This window comes from Corvus moneduloides, chromosome W, assembly GCF_009650955.1.
Source record: "Corvus moneduloides isolate bCorMon1 chromosome W, bCorMon1.pri, whole genome shotgun sequence".
Lineage (NCBI taxonomy): Eukaryota > Metazoa > Chordata > Aves > Passeriformes > Corvidae > Corvus > Corvus moneduloides.
The window spans coordinates 8788971-8808139 of record NC_045510.1 but is presented as its reverse complement, the minus strand read 5'-3'; the positions used below and the strand labels follow the sequence as shown (position 1 = coordinate 8808139).

General features: G+C 44.4%; 1 protein-coding gene across 3 annotated transcripts in view; it reads right to left on the bottom strand.

Annotated features, from left to right (window-relative positions):
* Positions 1 to 19169, bottom strand: part of LOC116437378 (kinesin-like protein KIF2A) — a 193649-nt gene that overhangs the window by 53334 nt on the left and 121146 nt on the right. For 2 of the 3 annotated variants that reach the window (XM_032095045.1, XM_032095044.1), the window contains exons 2-6: positions 18832 to 18926; positions 13232 to 13348; positions 12734 to 12788; positions 10966 to 11088; positions 10299 to 10399 (exon numbers count right to left, since the gene is read on the bottom strand). In XM_032095045.1, coding sequence (XP_031950936.1) covers positions 10299 to 10399; positions 10966 to 11088; positions 12734 to 12788; positions 13232 to 13348; positions 18832 to 18926 — 491 coding nt within the window. The remainder of the gene's footprint in view (positions 1 to 10298; positions 10400 to 10965; positions 11089 to 12733; positions 12789 to 13231; positions 13349 to 18831; positions 18927 to 19169) is intronic. The other variant, XM_032095047.1, reaches the window with a different exon arrangement.

Below are 19169 nucleotides of genomic sequence, written 5' to 3'. Positions count from 1 at the left end.
AATTCTTGTATATATATACTGTTGTTAGATGTATACTGCTGTTAAACACATATTATTAATAGATAATTAGAATATTTAGAATAGAGTCTCGACAAGGTAGAGGCCTTGTCAAGCCTCTAAAGGGGGGGAATGATGCCTTAGGTTTTAACTTTTATATTTTTCAAATCCTGTACTGCCTAGTGTGTAACTCTGAAGTTTAGTGTGGCCTGTTAGCTGCTGTTCTCATGCTGGTTAGACATAACAAGCCTCTCTAGGTTTGGTCTTCAAGGACACCAGGCCCCAAAATATGTAAACTAAAGCCTCTAAAGGGGGGGCAAACTTGGGGTAATTACATCATTAACTGAGGTTATAGTTGGAGAATTAACCCTGATATGCAAATGGACCAAACTTATAAAAGTGTGAAGAAGCCGTGACCTGTCGTCCATCTTGGGTGTAGCCTTTTGACTGCCCAGGGTGTACCTTTGAAGGCCCTTCAAATAAATACCTACTTTTATTCCCTTATTCTTGTCTAGTCTCTGTTTTTAGGTGGCCACCTCAAGTCATCAATACCACATCAAAGAATTTTAACATATGAAACAAATTATTTGCTCCAATTATTTGCTCTTCACACATAAAGCCATAGTAATGCTTTGCATTTGTTAAAGTGGATGGAAATTAGAGAACAAGATTTCAAAATAAGTGATTTTAGGTCAACTTAGAAAAATCATTAAACCATGAAGTAAATTGCCTGAATTGGTGATGGTATTTCCCATGTCACTAGCAGATTGGTAGTTGTATCGGGTTTGCATGTCCAGGTTTTAGGTAGAGGGAGGGCTACAGAGGTACCTTCTGTGAGAAGCTGCAAGAAGCTTCCCCTATGTCCAATGGAGCCAATGCCAGCCAGCTCCAAGACTTGCCACTGGCAAAGGCTGAACCCATCAGCGATGGTGGTAATGTCTCTGTAATAACATATTTTAAAAGGGGGAAAAATTATTGCGTGGAAGTACTTGGGGCCAGAGAAGAGTGGAGTAAGAATATGTGAGAGGAACAACTCTGCAGACACCAAGGTTAGTGGAGAAAGAGAGGGAGGAGGTGCTCCAGGTGCCAGAGCTGAGATTCCCCTGCAGCCTGTGGTGAAGACCATGGTGAGACATCTGTGCCCCTGCAGCCCATAGAGGAGACCCACTATGGAGCAGGTGGATGCCCAAAGGAGGCTGTGACCCTGTCTGAAGTCCATGTTGGAGTTGGCTCCTGGCAGGACCTGTGGCCCTGTGGAGAGAGAAGTCCATGCTGCAGCAGGTTTGCTGACAGGACTTGTGACCCTGTGGGGGATTCATGCTGGAGCAGTCTGTTCCTGAAGGACTGCACCCCGTGGAAAGGGACCCACATTGGAGCAGTTTGTGAAGGACTGTAGCCTGTGGGAAGGACTTACGTTGGAGAAGTTTGTGGACTGTCTCACATAGGAGGGACCCCATGCTGGAGTAGGGGAAGGAGTCCTGTCCCTGAGAAGGAAGCAGAAGCAGAAACAACATGTGATGAACTGACCATAACTCCCAATTCCTGTCTCCCTGTGTCACTAGGGGAAGGAGGTAGAGAATCAGAAATAAAGTTGAGCCTGGGAATGAGCGAGGGGTGGGGGGAAGGGGTTTTTAGGATTTGTTTTGTTTCTCATTATCCTACTCTGAGTGGTAATAAATTCAATTAATATCCCCAAGTCGAGTCTGTTTTGCTCATGATGGTAATCAGTGAGTGATCTCTCCCCACCCTTATCTCAACCCATGAGCCTTTTGTTATATTTTCCCTCCCCTGTCCAGCTGAGGAGGGGAGTGATAGAGCAGCTTTGGTGGGCACCTGGCATCTGGCCAGTCAGCCCACCACAGGAGTATCTCTTTGGAGAGACTAATACACACATACAGGCTGCCAACAAGATTACACTAGTAGTTTTGCTAAAGCTTTTACACTTCTACGACAGCAAGTCATTTAATATTAATAGATTTTCTCAAAGGATTAATGTAGTGGGTTGACTCTGGCTGGATGCCAGGCACCCACCAAAGCTGCTCTATCACTCCCCTCCACAGCTGGAGAGGGGAAAGAAAATATAATGAAGGGTTCATGGACTGAGATAAGGACTGGGAGAGATCACTCATCAAATACCGTCATGGGCAAAACAGGCTCGAATTAGAGGTATTGAATTTATTACTAACAAAATCACAGCAGAAGAAAAATAAGACCTTAAAAACACCTTCCCCCCACCCCTCCCTCCTTTCCAGCTCTACCTCCTTCCCCCAGTGGCGCATGGAGACAGGGAATGGGGGTTATGGTCAGTTAATCATACTTTGTTTCTGCGGCTGCTCAATGGGAGGAGTCCTTCCTCTGCTCCACCGTGGGCTCCCTCCCATGGGAGACAGTTCTCCACGAACTTCTCCAACATGAGTCCGCCTCATGGACAACAGTTCTCTGTGAACTGCTGCAACGCGAGTCCATCCCATGGGCAACAGTCCTCCCCAAATTGCTGCAGCATGGATCACTGTTCCACAGGGTGCAGTCCTTCAGGGACAGGCTGCTACAGCATGGGTCCCCAGTGGGGTCACAAGTCCTACCAGGAGCCTGCTCCAACACAGGCTTCCCACGGGTTCACAGCCTCCTCCCAGGCATCCACCTCCTCCAGCGTGGATCTTCTCCACGGGCTGCAGGTGGATCTCTTCATCCTCATGGACCTCCATGGGCTGCAGGGGCCTAGCCTCCTTCACCATGGTCACCACGGGCTGCAGAAGAATCTCAGCTCCGGTGCCCAGAGCAGCTCCTCCCCCTCCTTCTCCATTGACCTTGGTGTCTGCAGAGTTGTTCCTCTCACATGTTCTCACCCCGCTCTTTTCTGGCTGCAATTGCAACTGTGCAATACTTTTTTTTTTTCTTTCTTCTTAAATCTGTTATCGCAGAGGCATTACCACCATTTCTAATTGGCCCAGCCTTGGCTAGCAGCACATTCATCTTTGGAGCTGCCGGGAATTGGCTCTGCCAGACATGGAGGAAGCTTCTAACAGCTTCTCTCAGAAGCCACCCTTGTAGTCCCCCTGCTACCAAAACCTGGCCGTACAAACCAAATAAAACTAACAACTTCATTTCTTTCACATAAGTTTATAACAACTTACTGGCAAACTGTTTGCATTATGCAAAGCTAATTTATAAATGCATAGACAGGTATAAAGGAAAAAGAAAAAATCACTGTTTAAACATGAGTTTCAAAGAGATCTATAAAACACCATACATCATAAAGAACAATTTATCATAATGCTGTAATTACGCCATGTAGCAGGGGGTTAGGCTTGGGGAAGAGTGGCTAGAAAGCTGCCCAGTGGAAATGTTATGCTAACAAACAGGGAAGGCCTTGTTGGAGATGCAAAGGTTGGGGGTAGCCTTTGCTCTAGTGACCATGAGATTGTGGAGTTCAGTATCGGGCAAGGAGGAAGCAGGGCAGCATGTAAGATTACAACCCTGGACTTCAGGAGAGCTCTTTAGCCTCTTCATGGATCTTCTTTGGAGAATCCCATGGAAACAGACTCTGCAGGGAAGAGAGGTCCAAGAGAGTTGGTTGATATTCAAGGATTGCTTCCTCCAGGCTCAAGAACAATGCATCCCGACGATAAGCAAGAAATCGGGCACAAGGGGCAAGAGACCTGCCTGGATGAATAACGAACTCCTGTTATTACTCATGCAAAAGCAGGAAACACACAGGAGGTGGAAGCAGGATCAGGCCACTTGGAATGAATAGGGAGAGGTTGTCAGAGTAAGTAGAAATGAGATGAGGAAGGCCAAGGCCCATCTGGAATTAAGTCTGGCCAAGGATGTCAAGAATAACAAAAAGTTTTTTTTCAAATACATCAATAACAGAAGGAAAACAAAGGATAATGTGGGCCTGTTCCTTAATGGACAGGTGTCGCGTGTTCGGTTTGTAACCCGCGACAAAATGGTGGAGAATGCGGGCACTTGATGAGAACTGTGAGATAATGATTAATTAGGAGGAATACTGGGCAAAGCAAGTATTAAGTCATAAGTTAAGTAGCATGATAGTGAGAAACTTATATTGCAATTGTATTGAACTATCTAGGGGTGGAATATGGTAGAAGTTGAATGTAATTTTGATAATAATTCTTAAATGTGTCTTCACAGAGGTGAGGGGTGGAGAATGTCATAGGTTAGCAAGCATAGTCCCGGAAGGGATGTCCTTGCTAAGAGGTGCTTACAGTTTCCTCTGGGAACTGATAGAACCTATCAGCTGGCCAGTTTGAATATGGACAATTCTCTAAGCCACTTAAAGTTGTGATCACCTCTGTTATCCACATTTAAGAATAGGCAAACTCCCCCTCCAAGCTCTCTCTCGTTTCCGGCGCTGGGACAGGTGGCTGCGGGCCCCGTGTGGGGGCCAGCGGGCCCGGCCAGGCCCTGCTTGGGCCAGGCTGGGCTGGGCCAGGCCATCCTGAAGCCGATGGACCTGTTCCAGCCGTGGAACCCCCCCCACTGCCTTGCCGTGGGCAGCCGGAGCGGCTCGGCTCTCCCCCCTCTCCACTGCGATAAGAAACATTCAACATTCCAGCTGCAAAGCTGCAAGGCTGAGGTGAGATTAACCCTTTTATTGCTGTGAAGAGCTGAAACCCTGAGGGAAGAGAGAGAGGAGATGCTTAAAGCTGGAATTCTGTTGTGAAGCTATGATATATCAGAGTATCCCGTTGTAATTTCATGAAGATATGGGGGGTGGAGTGTTCAACTCGTAAGCCAAAGCACCTGCGCTGAGATAGGCAGATGCTGACGCAGCTGTAATTTCATGAGAAGTTTGGACAGGGAGAGATGAACCAGATGAGGACTTTTGCTCCAAACGGGAAAGGAGAAAACCTCAGTCCCTAGAGATGCTCCCAGAGATAGTCCTAAAGATGAAGATGATGAAGACCCTTTGCTCCCAGGGAAGGAGAAGGGCCTCTGTTTTTTGTTTCTGAACGGCTCAACCTTAAAATTGTACCCCAAAAAACTTCAAGAGTGGACCCTCGAAAGCAGTTGCGGGAAAAGCTGCAAGTCGGGGGAAAGGACTCACACGCAGGCAGAGAGACTCCTCTTCCTAAATGGACTGAACAATATTTGGAAGTGGGCGGCTGTCTCGTTGTGAAAATGTTTTCATAGCATGAGCAAGAAGAGACTTCTCTTTCTAAATGGACTGAACAAGGTTATTATGGAAGTGGTAAACAGACTGAACATCTTAAGGGTTGTCTTTGAACATTGTCAGTGGGTGAAGGGAGGAAGGTGGGGGGAGGAGGAGAGTTCTGAAGGTGGTATAATTTTTTTTTTCTTCTTTTAGGTCTGTTAATAAACTTCTTTATATTCTTTCAAGTTTGGTGCCTGTTTTGCATTTCTCCTAATTCTTATCTCACAGCAGATAAACAGTAATGAGTATTTTGGGCCAAACCACTACAACAGGGGACCCTAGTAACAGCAGACACAGAGAAAGCAGAGGTACTGAATGCCTTTTTTGCATCAGTCTTCACCAATAAGACCAGCCCTCAGGGATCTCTGACCCAGGAGACCAGGGTAAAGGAATGGTTGGGAAGAAGACACTCCCTTGGTCAAGAAGGATTGGGTTAGAGAACACCTAGGCAAACTGGACATCCAGAAGTCTGTGGGCCCTGAGGGGATGCATCCAGGAGTGCTGAAAGCGCTGGCGGACATCATAGCGAGGACCCTCATGATCATCTTTGAAAGGTTGTGGAGATCAGGAGAGGTGCCTGAGGACTGGAAGAAAGCAAATGTCACCCTGGTCTTCAAAAAGGGCAAGAAGGAGGACCCAGGGAACTACCGGCCAGTCAGCCTCACCTCAATCCCTGGAAAGGGGATGGAGTGCCTCATTCTGGAGGTGTATTGGGTTGACCCTGAGTTGATGGACAGTCTTTAAGACCAATTACGCTTCTCACAATTTACATATTTAAACCGCACAGAAAGGCGGGACTTCCCCTTTTTGTCGGAGGTCGCCTGCTGGAAGGTGGGGGGGCTCCGAGCCTCCCGGCCCCGCCGGGCCGGGGCCACTGCCCCTTCCCCCTTTCCCAACGCTGCGGCACGGACCCTGGGTCGCTGCAGGGGGACGGTCCCAGAGCCGCAGGCAGCTAAAACCAGCCATGGACTGCTCACAGCTAAACCCATCCAGCGCGGCTTCTGGGGACAGGCGGGTCCCTCTCCTCTCCATGCGGAGCCGGCGGAGTCAATGGGAGCCGGCAGAGCCTCCTGTCTGCAGCCAGCACACTTCGTGCTGAACTGAAGAGGACACTACACAGCTAGCAGCACAAAGGGAGCGAGGCTTTCCCCACCGTAAAGCCTGAACAAGAACACCCTTCAACATGGCGGCTTCAGAGTCAGAGAGAAAGAGAAGTGAGTCACGTGGGACGGAGCTGGAAATGGCGACGGGAGAAAAGAGGGCGGTGCCGCGATTCTGGCGCGCAGCTTAAAAAAACCTTCTTACATGCCGTGGTAAGAAACTGTAATACCACAAACTGTTTGTCTCTTTAATCCATTTGAAGAACATGGGGGGATAGAGTATCCTCGTGTGCCTGTGAAGATTGTGAAGAGTGCCTATGCCAGGCTATATAGAAGTAGTAAGAGGCTGTTAGAGACTTGTGGTGAAGAAAAGCCTTTGTGTGCAGGCCAAAAGAACTTATCCTTAAAAAGATTAATAACCCCATGTGATGGCCTATGTTTTGCAGTGTGAAGGAACTGTGAGATTTTTCATGGGAGAGATGTTCTACACACAGCAGATTGTTTGTTTCCGGGCAGATCTGCTGTTAGTGGCAGTTTGGGAACCACGTGCAACTGAAGGAAAACCCTTTTTTCCTTAAGCATAAGAGAGAGACTTTTCAAGAACTGGAACACTGACTAACATCCCATGTTCTGTTATCCCTTGTGTGAGCTGGGTAAAAGGAGAGAAGTGCTGGGGGGGGGGGGGGGGGGATTTGCTTTAATTTTGTTTTGTTATTTTCTCTTTACTTTTAATTCTATTAGTAATAAAACTCTTTCATTGTACTGCAACTGTTTAAGGTTTGTGCCTGCTTTGCTTTTCTCCTAATTCTTATCTCACAGAAGGAAAATAAGTAAGTAATGAATATTTTGAACCAAACCCACTACATTTAATTGGTGTTTCCGCCCGGTTTCGAACTCAACCCGCTACAGGAGGCCATCTCTATCCACATGGAGAACAAGAAAGTGATAAGAAGCAGTCAGCATGGATTCACTAAAGGGAAATCATGTTTGACCAGCCTGATTACCTTCTAAGATGAAACAACTACCTGGATGGATGAGGGGACAGCAACGGATATTGTCTACCTGGACTTCAGCAAGCCTTTCAACGCTTTCTCACATCATCCTTATAGGCAAACTCAGGAAGTGTGAACTGAATGGACAGTGAAGTGGGTTGAGAACTGGCTCAACAGTAGATCCCGGAGGGTCATGATCAGTGGCACAGGGTCTAGTTGGAGGCCTCTCATTGGCAGTGTCCCCCAAGGTTCAATACTGGGCCCAGTATTGTTTGCCTCCTCAGCAAGTTTACTGATGCCACAAAGCTGGGAGGAGTGGCCTATACCCTACAGTGCTGTGCAGCTCTTCAGAAGGACCTTGACAGGTTGGAGAGATGGGCAGAGAGAAACCATCTGAAATTCAACAAGGGCAAATGCAGGGTCCTGCACCTGGGGAGGAATAACCGTGGGCACCAGTACAGACTGTGGCCGACTTGCTGGAAAGCAGCTCTGCGGAGAAGGACCTGGGGGTCCTGGTGGACAACAAACTGTCCATAAGCCAGCAGTGCCCTTGTGGCCGAGAAGGTCAATGGTATCCTGGGGTGCATTGGGAAGAACATTTCCAGCAGGTCAAGGGAGTCTGCCTCTCTACTCATAGAATCATAAAATGGCATGGGTTGAAAGGGACCTTAAAGATCATCTAGTTCCAACCCTCCTGCCATGGATAGGGACACCTTTCACTAGACCAGATTGCTCAGAGCTCCATCCAGCTTGGCCTTGAACACTTCCAGATAGGGCATCCACAAGTCCTCTGGGCAACCTGTTCCAGTGCCTCACCACCCTCACAGTCAAGAATTTCTTCCTAATATCTAATCTAAACCTACTCTCAGTTTGAAGCCATTCCCCCTTGTCCTGTCACTCCATGCTCTTCTAAAAAGTCCTTCTCCATCTCTCTTGTACGCTCCCTTCAGGTACTGGAAGGCCACAATTAGGTCACTCCAGAGCCTTCTCCTCTCCAAGCTGAACAAACCCAATTCTCTCAGCCTTTCCTCATAAGAGAGGTGCTCCATTCTTCTAATCAACTTGGTGCCTTCCTCTGGACTTGCTTCAACAGGTCAATGTCCTTCCTGTCATGGGGACCCCAGAGTTGGATGCAGTACTCAAGGTGGGGTCTCACCAGAGCAGAGGGGCAGAATCACCTCCCTCAACCTGCTGGCCATGCTTCTGATGCAGCCCAGGACATGGTTGGCTTTCCAGGCTGCCAGCGCACATTGTTAGCTCGTGTCCAACCTCATCCACCAGCACGCCCAAGTCCTTCTCTCCAGAGCTGCTCTCAATCAGTTCATCCCCCAGCCTGGATTGATACTGGGGGTTGCCCCAACCCAGGTGCAGCACCTTGCACTTGGTCTTGTTAAACCTCATGAGGTTCCCATGCGCCCACTTCTCGAGCTTGTCCAGGTCCCTCTGGATGGCATCCAGTCCTTCAGGTGTACCAACCACAGCACTGAGCTTGCTGTCATCAGCCCTAATGAGGCCACATCTGGAGTGCTGTGTCCAGTTCTGGGCTCCTTGGTACAAGAGGGACATGGAGATCCTGGAGTGGGTCCATTGGAGGGAGACAAAGATGATTAAGGGACTGGAGCATCTCTTTTACAATGAAAGGCTGAGGGAGTTTGGCCTGTTCAGCCTCAAAAAGAGATGACTGAGACGGGACCCCATCAATGTATATAAATATCTAAAGGGTGGGTGCCAAGAGGCTCAAGTCAGGGTCTTCTCGGTGGTGCCAAGCAATAGGACAAGATGCAATGGGCAGAAACTGATGCACAGGAAGTTCCACCTGAATATAAGGAAGAACTTCTTTATTGTGCTGGTGACCATGCACAGGAACAGATTGCCCAGAGAGGTTGTGGAGTCTCCCTTAGTGGAGATATTCAAGAACCACCTGAATTCAATCCTGTGTAATGTGCTCTGGGATAACCTTGCTTGAGCAGGGAGGTTGGACCAGAAGACCCCATTGTGGTCCCTTCCAACCTTACCAATTCTGTGGAAAGGACCTGGGGGTGCTGGTCAACAGCAGCTGAACATGAGCCAGCATGTGCCCAGGTGGCCAAGAAGGCCAATGGCATCCTGGCTTGTGTCAGCAATAGTGTGGCCAGCAGGACCAGGGCAGTGACCGTCCCCCTGTACTCAGCACTGGTGAGGCTGCACTTGGAATCCTGTGTTCAGTTTTGGGCCCCTCACAGCAAAAAAGACATTGAGGTGCTGGAGTGCATCCAGAGAAGGGCAACAGAGATGGGGAAGGGTCTGGAGCACAAGTCTGATGAGGAGCAGCTGAGGGAGCTGGGGGGGAGCTCAGTGTGGAGAAAAGAAGGCTCAGGGGGACCTTATTGCTCTCTACAACTCCCTGACAGGAGGTTGTGGTGAGGTGGGCGTTGGCCTCTTCTCCCAAGTAACAAGTGACAGGACAAGAGGAAATGGCCTCAAAACATTTTTTCATGGAAAGAGTTGTCAAACATTGGAACATGCTGCCCAGGGAAGTGTTAGAATTACCATCTCTGGAAGTGTTCAAAAAACATGTGGATGTGGCACTTGAGGGCATGGTTTAGTGGTGAACACAGTGATGCTAGGTTGATGGTTAGACTTGGTAATCTTAGAGGCCTTTTCCAATCTTAACCATTCTATGATTCTATTAATACCTCCTGTAGAATAACAGCCATATCTAAATGCCAAATATTTGATTATTTTCATCAATATATTTTCCTTAAGTAATAGCTATCATCAGGACTTCATTTTTAAATAACACACAATGCTAAACAATTGTAAGCAATTATTTCTGTAGGAAAGAAAAGAGGGGGAAACTGACTAAAGAAATAGTTATCAAAGCAATGCAACCATGTACCAAAATACTTATCAAATCAGCATACAGGATGAAAGCATTTCATTTCAAGATGATTACAGTTCATAAAAATTGTTGAAGACTGAAAAAAAGTACATAATTTTGCAAACAACTTCTTTTCCTGATATACATTTTCCATCTGAGCTAAAAATACTAACCTGAGCTCTTTTTTCTCTAAGTTCCTGCTGCTGTAACCGTCTTTTTTCACGTTTCTCTTGCAGTTTTTCAACCTCTTTTACACAATTGGATTTTCTACGTGCTTAAAGAAAATATAATTTAAAAATATTTTAAATGTTGCATGAATTTAGTATTTATACTATAACATTTCAATGTTATTAATTTATGAATAATTAAAATGCTTTTATTTATAGCAATTCTTTTGAAGCATATCAGTATTAGTACAAAATAATTACAGCAATTTAATTTCTAAAATGTATATAATAAACGAATGCAAGAAAGCCATACTAATGGGACAATCATTACAGAACCAAAAATATAACAATGACCCTCAAAAATATTTGGACATGTGATGATATTTGGATACATGTGATCTCTTGGTGTGAATTAAAAGAAAGCCCAGGTAAATGAAAAAAAAAAACACTGTCATAGTTAAAAAGAGATAAAGGAAAAATAAATTTGACAGAAAGAGCCACTATGACAAAAGTGAACATTTGTTTAGCCACAGAACTCTGAAAAAGCTTCTTGAGGAAGCCTACAGGCAACTGCATATATAGAACATTTGTCATTTATGGACAACAACATAATTGAAAAAAATGTACATGCAATGCCCAGAATGAATGAATCCTTGATACACAGTTTACATACAAGGGGGTCCAAATTCCTTTTTTGCAGCTTGAACTGGAGATATATCTGAAACACTACCATTCTGTTGTGAGGAGGAAGACTGTTCAGGAAGCTGAGTAGGCCGTGTGCGTACAGAACCAACCACTGCAAATGAAAAGCACAAAGTTCATCTAGATATGGAAGAGTAACATTTCTATCTGATTCTGAAATGCTTTATGACAAGATAAAAAGAGGCCCCTTTCAAGACACAACAATTTATTGAGGGGAGGGAGGGGGGAATCCATACATGTAGAAAGTCTATTAATAAAGACATTCAGTATGCAGCTTCTTTTATCCTAGTGTTATACACCAACACAACATAATTAATAAGTACCAATGCTGCATGCGCATATTTTTAAATACTCTTTTACACAATTAATAGAATGTATTATGTGCATAAAATTAATTATGTACTTGGAGATATGCAGTTTTGAAGTTTAAAGTGTTGAAATTTTATTTATATTATAATTATACACAAAAACCCAGTAAAAAAGGACTCGCTGTTTCACATTCTCTACATGTTACAAAATGGTCCCACCCCATTGAACCTACAATGTGTGGATGAGTAGAGAGATAGAAATGAAAGGCAGCAAAATGCAGCTCAATCAGTAAGTGGAATAAACAAGCCCCTTTGACACTATTCTGGAAAGCTAAACATTGATTCTATGATATGTGATAATGGACTCTAATTTCTGAAGATGCAGGGTGATGTCTGTTCCCAGTGAATGCAGTGAGAGTGGCACACATGCAAGCTTCTTTGATAGAGCTGAATGTTTTGTTTTTCAGAGTTGCTTCAAGCAGCTCTGCTTGAGATGGCTATTCTCCTGTACATATTCCTAACAAGATCTGCCAGAAGAGTATGAAAGTGAAGGTAACACTTTTGATTAGTAGCCTAGAGATGACATTCCAAATGAAGACCATCACTCTGTGCAACATGGAGAAAACTATGGAAACAGGTATCAAATGGGATAGAGAAAACAAATCTCCAGATCATCCCAAATATGATAGAAGATCTAGCTTATAGCATGAATTAACTACACTAAACAAGACAGTGTGCAGAGAAAAGTTTAATTATAAGGCAAACAAAGAACAAATACTTAGGCCAACTGTGAATAGTAAGATGCACAGGACCTATTCAAATACAAGCTACAGGGTTATTCCATACAAAACAGGCCACTTACTACAAACGATGACATATATGGATGTGAGAAAAGCCCGTCAAGAAGATATCTCAAATTTAAACCATATTGGTTTGAAAAAAAATCCCCTTTTCATGAGATTTCTGATTTAACACCCTCAGAGGCAAATGGCAGAAAGCGATCCCAAACATCCACCAGAAAGAGTCTGAACACTTAAAAAGATGTACAAAACCATTTGTTTTTCAAGTTTAAACAGATGGAATGGAATCTAGCCTGAGTTAATGACAGTAGATTAACGTTTGGAAAAAGAATCATCACCATCATCAGTACGAGCTAACTTTAATGCAGGAAAGAAAATTAAAACAATAAGAAATAACTATTCTTTCTCCTGTTATTAGATGCATCTATATTCATCCAATATAAACTTTTCACTTATCCTCCTGTGATATTTGAGCATTTTTGTAGATTTTTCGCTATTAACTGTAAAGTGAGAAATAACCCATAGGGTTAGAATTAGAAATGCAGAACTATCAAGAAATGTTATATGAGCAGGAGATTAAAATGTTCCCATATTTTTTTACTTCCTTGAAAGGGAAAGAGATGACATTTACCTCTATTATCTCTGGCAGGAGTGTCATTCTTAATAGGTGCCATGGTTCGTCGACTCTGTAAAAGAAAGAAATCTCTGATATTTGATCACCTTATTATTGAAAAAGTAAACTGCAGCCCCACCTCTGCTTCTTTCCAGTGAGTAAAAATAACATGACATCAGCAATACAAAGAGGTGATTGCAGCCAAATCCTTCCCATAAGAGCCCAGGGTGAAGACTGCTTGAACTATGCATACTGTTTCAAAACAACCTCCAAAACATTTTCTATATTTTTCCTTGAGATATATTTAGTTATATAAATATTAGTCCCCAACTCCCTCTCTGCCAAACCTGTTCTTAGAAAATTGTTAGAAACCCCTATTCACCATAGGAAAAAGAAAGGAACACAGTTATCAAGTAGCTCCACAGACACAAAAGTTAGATTTAAAAATTCAAGCATAACAATATGTATAGGAGTACTGAAAGTTTAATATGAACATGTTGCATAGGTATTACCAACCTTCACAATTTTGTTTACTTTAGCTGCTGAAGTAGATGGTGGTGTCTCTGGACTAGGTTCAATATCTTCATCAGGTGCAAGATCTCGGTTAAGTGAAAATATGCTCTCCAAGTCAATCTGTGTAAAAGAATATAAAAAATACATTTATGATTCTTAGAACAATATTTGCCCTCTCCATTTCTCCTGATATTTTTGAGAATAAATGTCTTGGGGTGACTTTATGATGTGTATCCCCTATCGCTGCTCTATGCCCAGAAATTAATTTTGTGCCTTTCTGTGCCATTAAACTGAGCCTGAGAGGGGGGAGAGGAAAAAACCCGAGTGAACTCTTCAAAGCAGTTTGTTCAAGGACACAGAGATAGAGACTCCTCTGCTTCTGTGGCAGCAAGCAGCAAGAGTGGAGAAGCACCCTTTTTTTTCCAGCCAGTTTTTCAGCTCTTTTTTATCTGGAGGGAGACTGAGAGTTGAACTGTGTTTTCCTGGAACTTCGTGGGGGTTTTTTTCCCCTTCTTCTCTTCTGGACTGTTTCAACATCAGAACACCTTGGGACAATTTTCCAGTGAGGCCCTGGAGGTGGGCCCATGACCCAGCTCCAAGGAGGAAGAGAGAGACCACATCTACAGAAGGACTCTGAAATTTTCCCAGGTTTCTCTCCACAGCAAGAGGTATTATTATTTAGCATTATTATCCTTTTCCTGTGTGTTTGTTAAAGAAATAGTTTTTATCTCTTTCACTTTCCTCTGAGGAAAATTTCTTTTTTCCCGAACCTGGTGGGGGAAGGATGGTTGTAACCTGCCTTCTATCAGAGGATATTTTTCCTCCAAATTTGTCCAAACCGGCCCAATAAACAATAAATATATTTAGTGCTTTTACCCCACAATTTTTAAATTCTATAACCTGAATGATCTTATTTTATTTTCACTAAAAACAGTGTAAGCTTTGGTCTTCATGTAAGTTGAAAACACATCCTTCAGAAAAGAGATTAATTAAAAGTAACCAATTGTAGAAGCCTGGACAACAAGGAGTTAATGCACTGCTATGTCTCAAACACTGATAGCAGTGCAAGTGGGCAAGTTAGAACAGGATGTGGCTGGAGAGGAAGGCCATACAAAGGTAGGGCAGCACCTTTCTGGGGCCCACTTCCCTGTTCTGGTCCACGGTGACTTCACACCATAAAGGACAGTGCAAGCACAGAAGTGGGGTCAAGAAATGGGCATGAACTGTGGACAGAAGGTCAATCCAATAGAGGAGGATCAAGACCATCAAAGACCCTCAAAGTCCCCTGACCCATTTCCAGCAAGGCTTAGAAGAGCAGACTGTACATGCTACTTCATTGATATGGAGAGCAAGAAACCTAATCAATCCCAAGGCAAGGAAAACTTTTCTACAAAAAGGTACCCCACAAAGCCTGGATGGTGCCTCCAGGACCTTAAACACCCCATCAGCTGGATCGACACTGGAACCAGGACCGGTGATCTCCTTTCCTCTCCTACCTGATCTCTCTTTCACTCTCTCTCTATTCCTTCTTTTATTTCTCTTACTACTAGAAGATAAGGGCAAAACTTATACCAATTTCCACGCCAATTGTATGATTTGATAATAAAACTTTGTAAGCTTTTTCAGACCCTTCTAGCTTTTGCCGTTCCTTTTCAACCACGGGCATCTATGAATCTTGGGTGCTCCCTTCCTCTTAGGAGTGGGATGTGACACCAATAAGTATTCATAATTCTGTAAAGTGATTAAATTAAAACAGAAGTAGCTAGTGTTACTGTGGTAATTTGTCAGTTACTGCAGAATATGAAAGACATTTTGTAACATAAAAAGAAAGAGATCTCAATTATTTGAAATTTCCCAGACAGTGCAAAAGAAACAGATGAACTACAGCCACCCAAGAAATAATAGCAGAGTTGAAGCCACATCAAATTTATGGTGCTATTTTTTTCCTTGTAAGTGTTCCTCATTCAAAAAGCTGCAAAATGTAAGGGGGAAAAGACAGGAACTTAAAAATAACTGTCTTCAGATCTATTGAAACTCAGTTTCCTAAAAATCTTAAATAGCTTTGGTCTCTATAGACTTCTGTGTCCTTTGGTTCGGCCTTTCAAAGACCTCACTACTCTATGGATTCTGTGTCTAGCGGGATGAGTTCGGCTGATGAGATCACCAGGACATTCTCACAACCTTATTTTTCCTTTTTCCCATGTTTTGACAAAACTGGCGAAATGCAATTATTTCTGAGCTGCTTCTCCAAATCTCAGCTGAAACTGGCTAACATGGTCCAAAATTTACAGGAAGAGGGGACAGCAAAGCATAACTGAGACAGACACAGTGTTGGGGTTTTAGTTTAGTTTTAGTTTTTTCCTGTTAAAGGAATTTTCTCCCATATGCATGTTGCTAGGGGACAAATAGCTGTACTTAAGAAAGACAAAAAGGGGGGTGGGGTGGGCCTGGCTACTCCTTTGTTTACACCTGGGTGTGGGGTCAGTTCGCTCTCAGCGTCTGGAGAGAGAAGCTGCAAAGAAAGGAGCTGCGGGTCCTTTTTCTTCGGCCGTTTTTCTTTCTGCTGGAAACAACACCGGGATCCCAAAAGCCGTTTTCTCTGCCCTGCTGAAGGCCAGGCTGTGGCCACCCTGCCCCGCTGCTGCTTCGAGCTTTCGCTGCGCTGTAGCCGTGCTCTCCCTGCCTGCGTGGACCTCCGGGGGGTTCCCCTTTTGAATACATCTCGTCTGCCACCCGGGATTTGTGTTTGTGCCTGCCGCTCCAGCCTGCCACTCTAGCCTGCCGCTCCAGCCTGCCGTTCCAGCCTGCTGTTCCCGAGAGTCCGGGATCGGCTGCCCAGGGGTTTGTGAAGCCTTTGTTCCATCCTTGCCCAGGATCCCCGGGGCACCGGTGCCGCGTGCTCCCCGAGCTCGCTCCGTAGCGCCCCCTGCAGCCGCGGGGGAACCATTGCACCTGCCCTGCTCACAGGGAGCCGCCAGCGCCCCTGCCGGCTGCGAGCGGAACTGCACCCGAGGGGAAATAGCCTGACAGCCGAGAAGGGTGGGACTGGGTTTGTGTTTGCTGTTACTGCCATAGTTGTTGTTGTTTTGTTTGACTGGTTATATACATATATATATATATATATATAGTAAAGAACTGTTATTCTTATTTCCCACATCTTTGCCTAAAGGCCCTTGATTTCAAAATATAATAACTCAGAGGGAAAGGGGTTATATCTGCCACTTCAAGGGAGGCTTCTGCCTTCCTTAGCAGACACCTGTCTTTCAAAACCAAGACACACAGTTTCTTAAAGAAAGCAGGGCTGGAAAATTATTGCCTAAAACAAACAAACAAACTAGCAGTTCAATCCCTCAATAATACAAACAGAAAACGATTTTTAATCCAGCTCCCACTGTCTTCCTGTCTGAAATGCAAGTCATTCTCCCTCTTGAAAATTTGATTTTTCTACTTGCAAAAAGGGGTAACAAGTTCAGCCTTTGTAATGTTTCAAAATCAAAAGATGAAAAGCACTATATAAAAGCTTTAACGAAGAGCTCAGGAAGTCAAATTTAATACAACAGAAACCAGCATTTGCCTAATAACTCCCATTCAAAACAGTCTGTAACCAAAGAATCCTCTGATGCTGTTTTGGTTTTTGCCTTTTTTCCCCTTGTATATTCTCTGTATTCTTTACACATATATTGTAGCCTATTGTATTAGTGGCTAGTTTTCCCAGTACTTTTCCATGCCCTTTCCCTAGGTTTCTCTTTCTGACAAAACAAATTCCAGAGCTCCAAGCCCTGGGGGGTACAAGGCCCCTATGCTATCTTGCTTCTTCCTGGCTACCAAGATTGAGAACAACTCTTCGAGATAAACAGTACAACTAGTACTGAGGGGGGGAAGACTTAGAAGGGGCTTGACCGAGGGGGGGGGAATTGCCTCACCACTTGTGCTCCTAATTGGTGCTTTTTTGTCAATTACACTAATTTATTAAACCTATAAAACTGTATGCACCCCCTGTAGGGGTGGGCTTTTGTGGACATTCCCCATAACTGCCTCTGGAGGCCTCCAAATAAAGATCCACTTTTATATTACCTCCTATACTAAAACTATCTCAAGTTTCATTTCTAGGTTGAAAAAGGCAACAGTTAAGTAAATTAAGATTTTGTCATGGGTTAGCAAGCATAGTCCTGGAAGTGATGTTCTTGCAAAGGGGTGCTTACAGCTCCTCTATGACCTGGCAGAACCTATCAGCTGGCTAGTTTGAATATGGACAATTTTTTAAGCCACTTAGAATTTTGACTGCCTCTGTGGTCCACATTTAAGAATGGACAAACCCCGGGAAGCTCTCTCTCTTGCTTCTGGCTGGAGGACTGGTAACTGGGCTGGGTCCGTGCGGGCCCTGCCAGGACCTGCTCGGGCCGGGCCGGGCCGGGCCAGGCCACAGCCATCCTGGAGCCGTGTGGCCCTGTTCCACCCGTGCCCCCCCCCCCCCCCCCCCCCCCCCCCCCCATCGTGCAGATGGAGTGGCTCGGTTTCCCCCCCTCCCTCCAGTGCAGCTGAAGATGAAGATTCAGATGAAGCTGCCCGCTGCCTGGCAAAGATCATGTGGCCAACAGCGATAAGCTAAATTCCAGCTGCAAGACCCGGGTGAGATTAACCCTTTTAGTGCTGTGAAGAGCTGAAAACCTGAGGGAGGAGAAAGACGAGATGCTTAAAGCTGAAATTCTGTTGTAAAGCTATGGTGGTGATGGACTATGATATATTAGAGTACCCGTTGTAATTTCATGAAAGCATGGGGGGTGGAGCATTCAACTTGTGAGCAAAAGTACCTGTACTGAAACAAGCAAATGCTGAAGCAGCTGTGATTTTAAGAGAAATTTGAACAGGGAGAAATGGAAGCGATGAGGACTCTTGCTCCAATTGGAAGGAAAAGACCTCTGTTCCTAGGAATACTCCCAGAGATGGTCCTAGAGATGAAGATGATGAGGACCCTTTTCCTCCCAGGGAAGGGGAGGGCCTCTATTCTCAGAGATGGAAATGCTCCCAGAGATGGGTGAAGAGAACTTTTGTTTCTAAACGGCTCAACCTTAAAATTGTACCCCATTAGCTCAAGATTGGACCCTCGAAAGCAGTTGTGGGGAAAGCTGCAAGTCGTTGGAGGGGACTCTCACATACGAGCAGAGAACCAACCCGGGCAGCTGTCTCATTGTGATAATGTCTCCATAGCATGAGCAAGAGAGACTCCTCTTCCTAAATTAACTGGACAAGGTTATTACGGAAGTGGTAAACAGACTGAACATCTCAAGGGTTGTCTTTTTACATTGTCAGTGGGAGAAGGGAGAAAGGTGGGGGGAGGAGAAATGTTCTGAAGGTGTGGTATGATTTTATTTTTTTTTCCCTTCTTTTAGGTCTATTAATAAACTTCTATATATTCTTTCAAGTTTGGTGCCTGCTTTGCATTTCTCCTAATTCTTATCTCACAGAAGGTAAACAGTAATGAGTATTTTTGATCAAACCACTACAGATTTATATTTTCCCAATTTCCAGTGCAAATTCCAAAGCATAATTCATGTAGATGACCCATTTTTAAAAGAGAAAAGTTCTAAAATAATTAGGTTTACCTCTTTGCCTTTAGTATCTCCATTTTCAATCCATTCAACAGTTACGCTTTCATTATCTTCATTTAGAGATGTTACCATAGCTTGGTGAATTCGGCCTAGAAAGGAAACAAATGATGAATTAACAGATGAAAAATTTTTCCAAAAGTTATTTTAATCCCTGCTCTGAGAAATGCAGATAGAAGCAGAAAAAAAAGTGATAAATAGGAAACGATTCCTGGCCACACTGTAAAATGGCTCAGATTTGATCTAGCCAGAGGCTAGATCTAGCCAGAGGCTCTAATGGGACAGTCAGTGTACAAGTAAAACCTTAATGAACAAAAAACTGAGTGGGGTGTGAT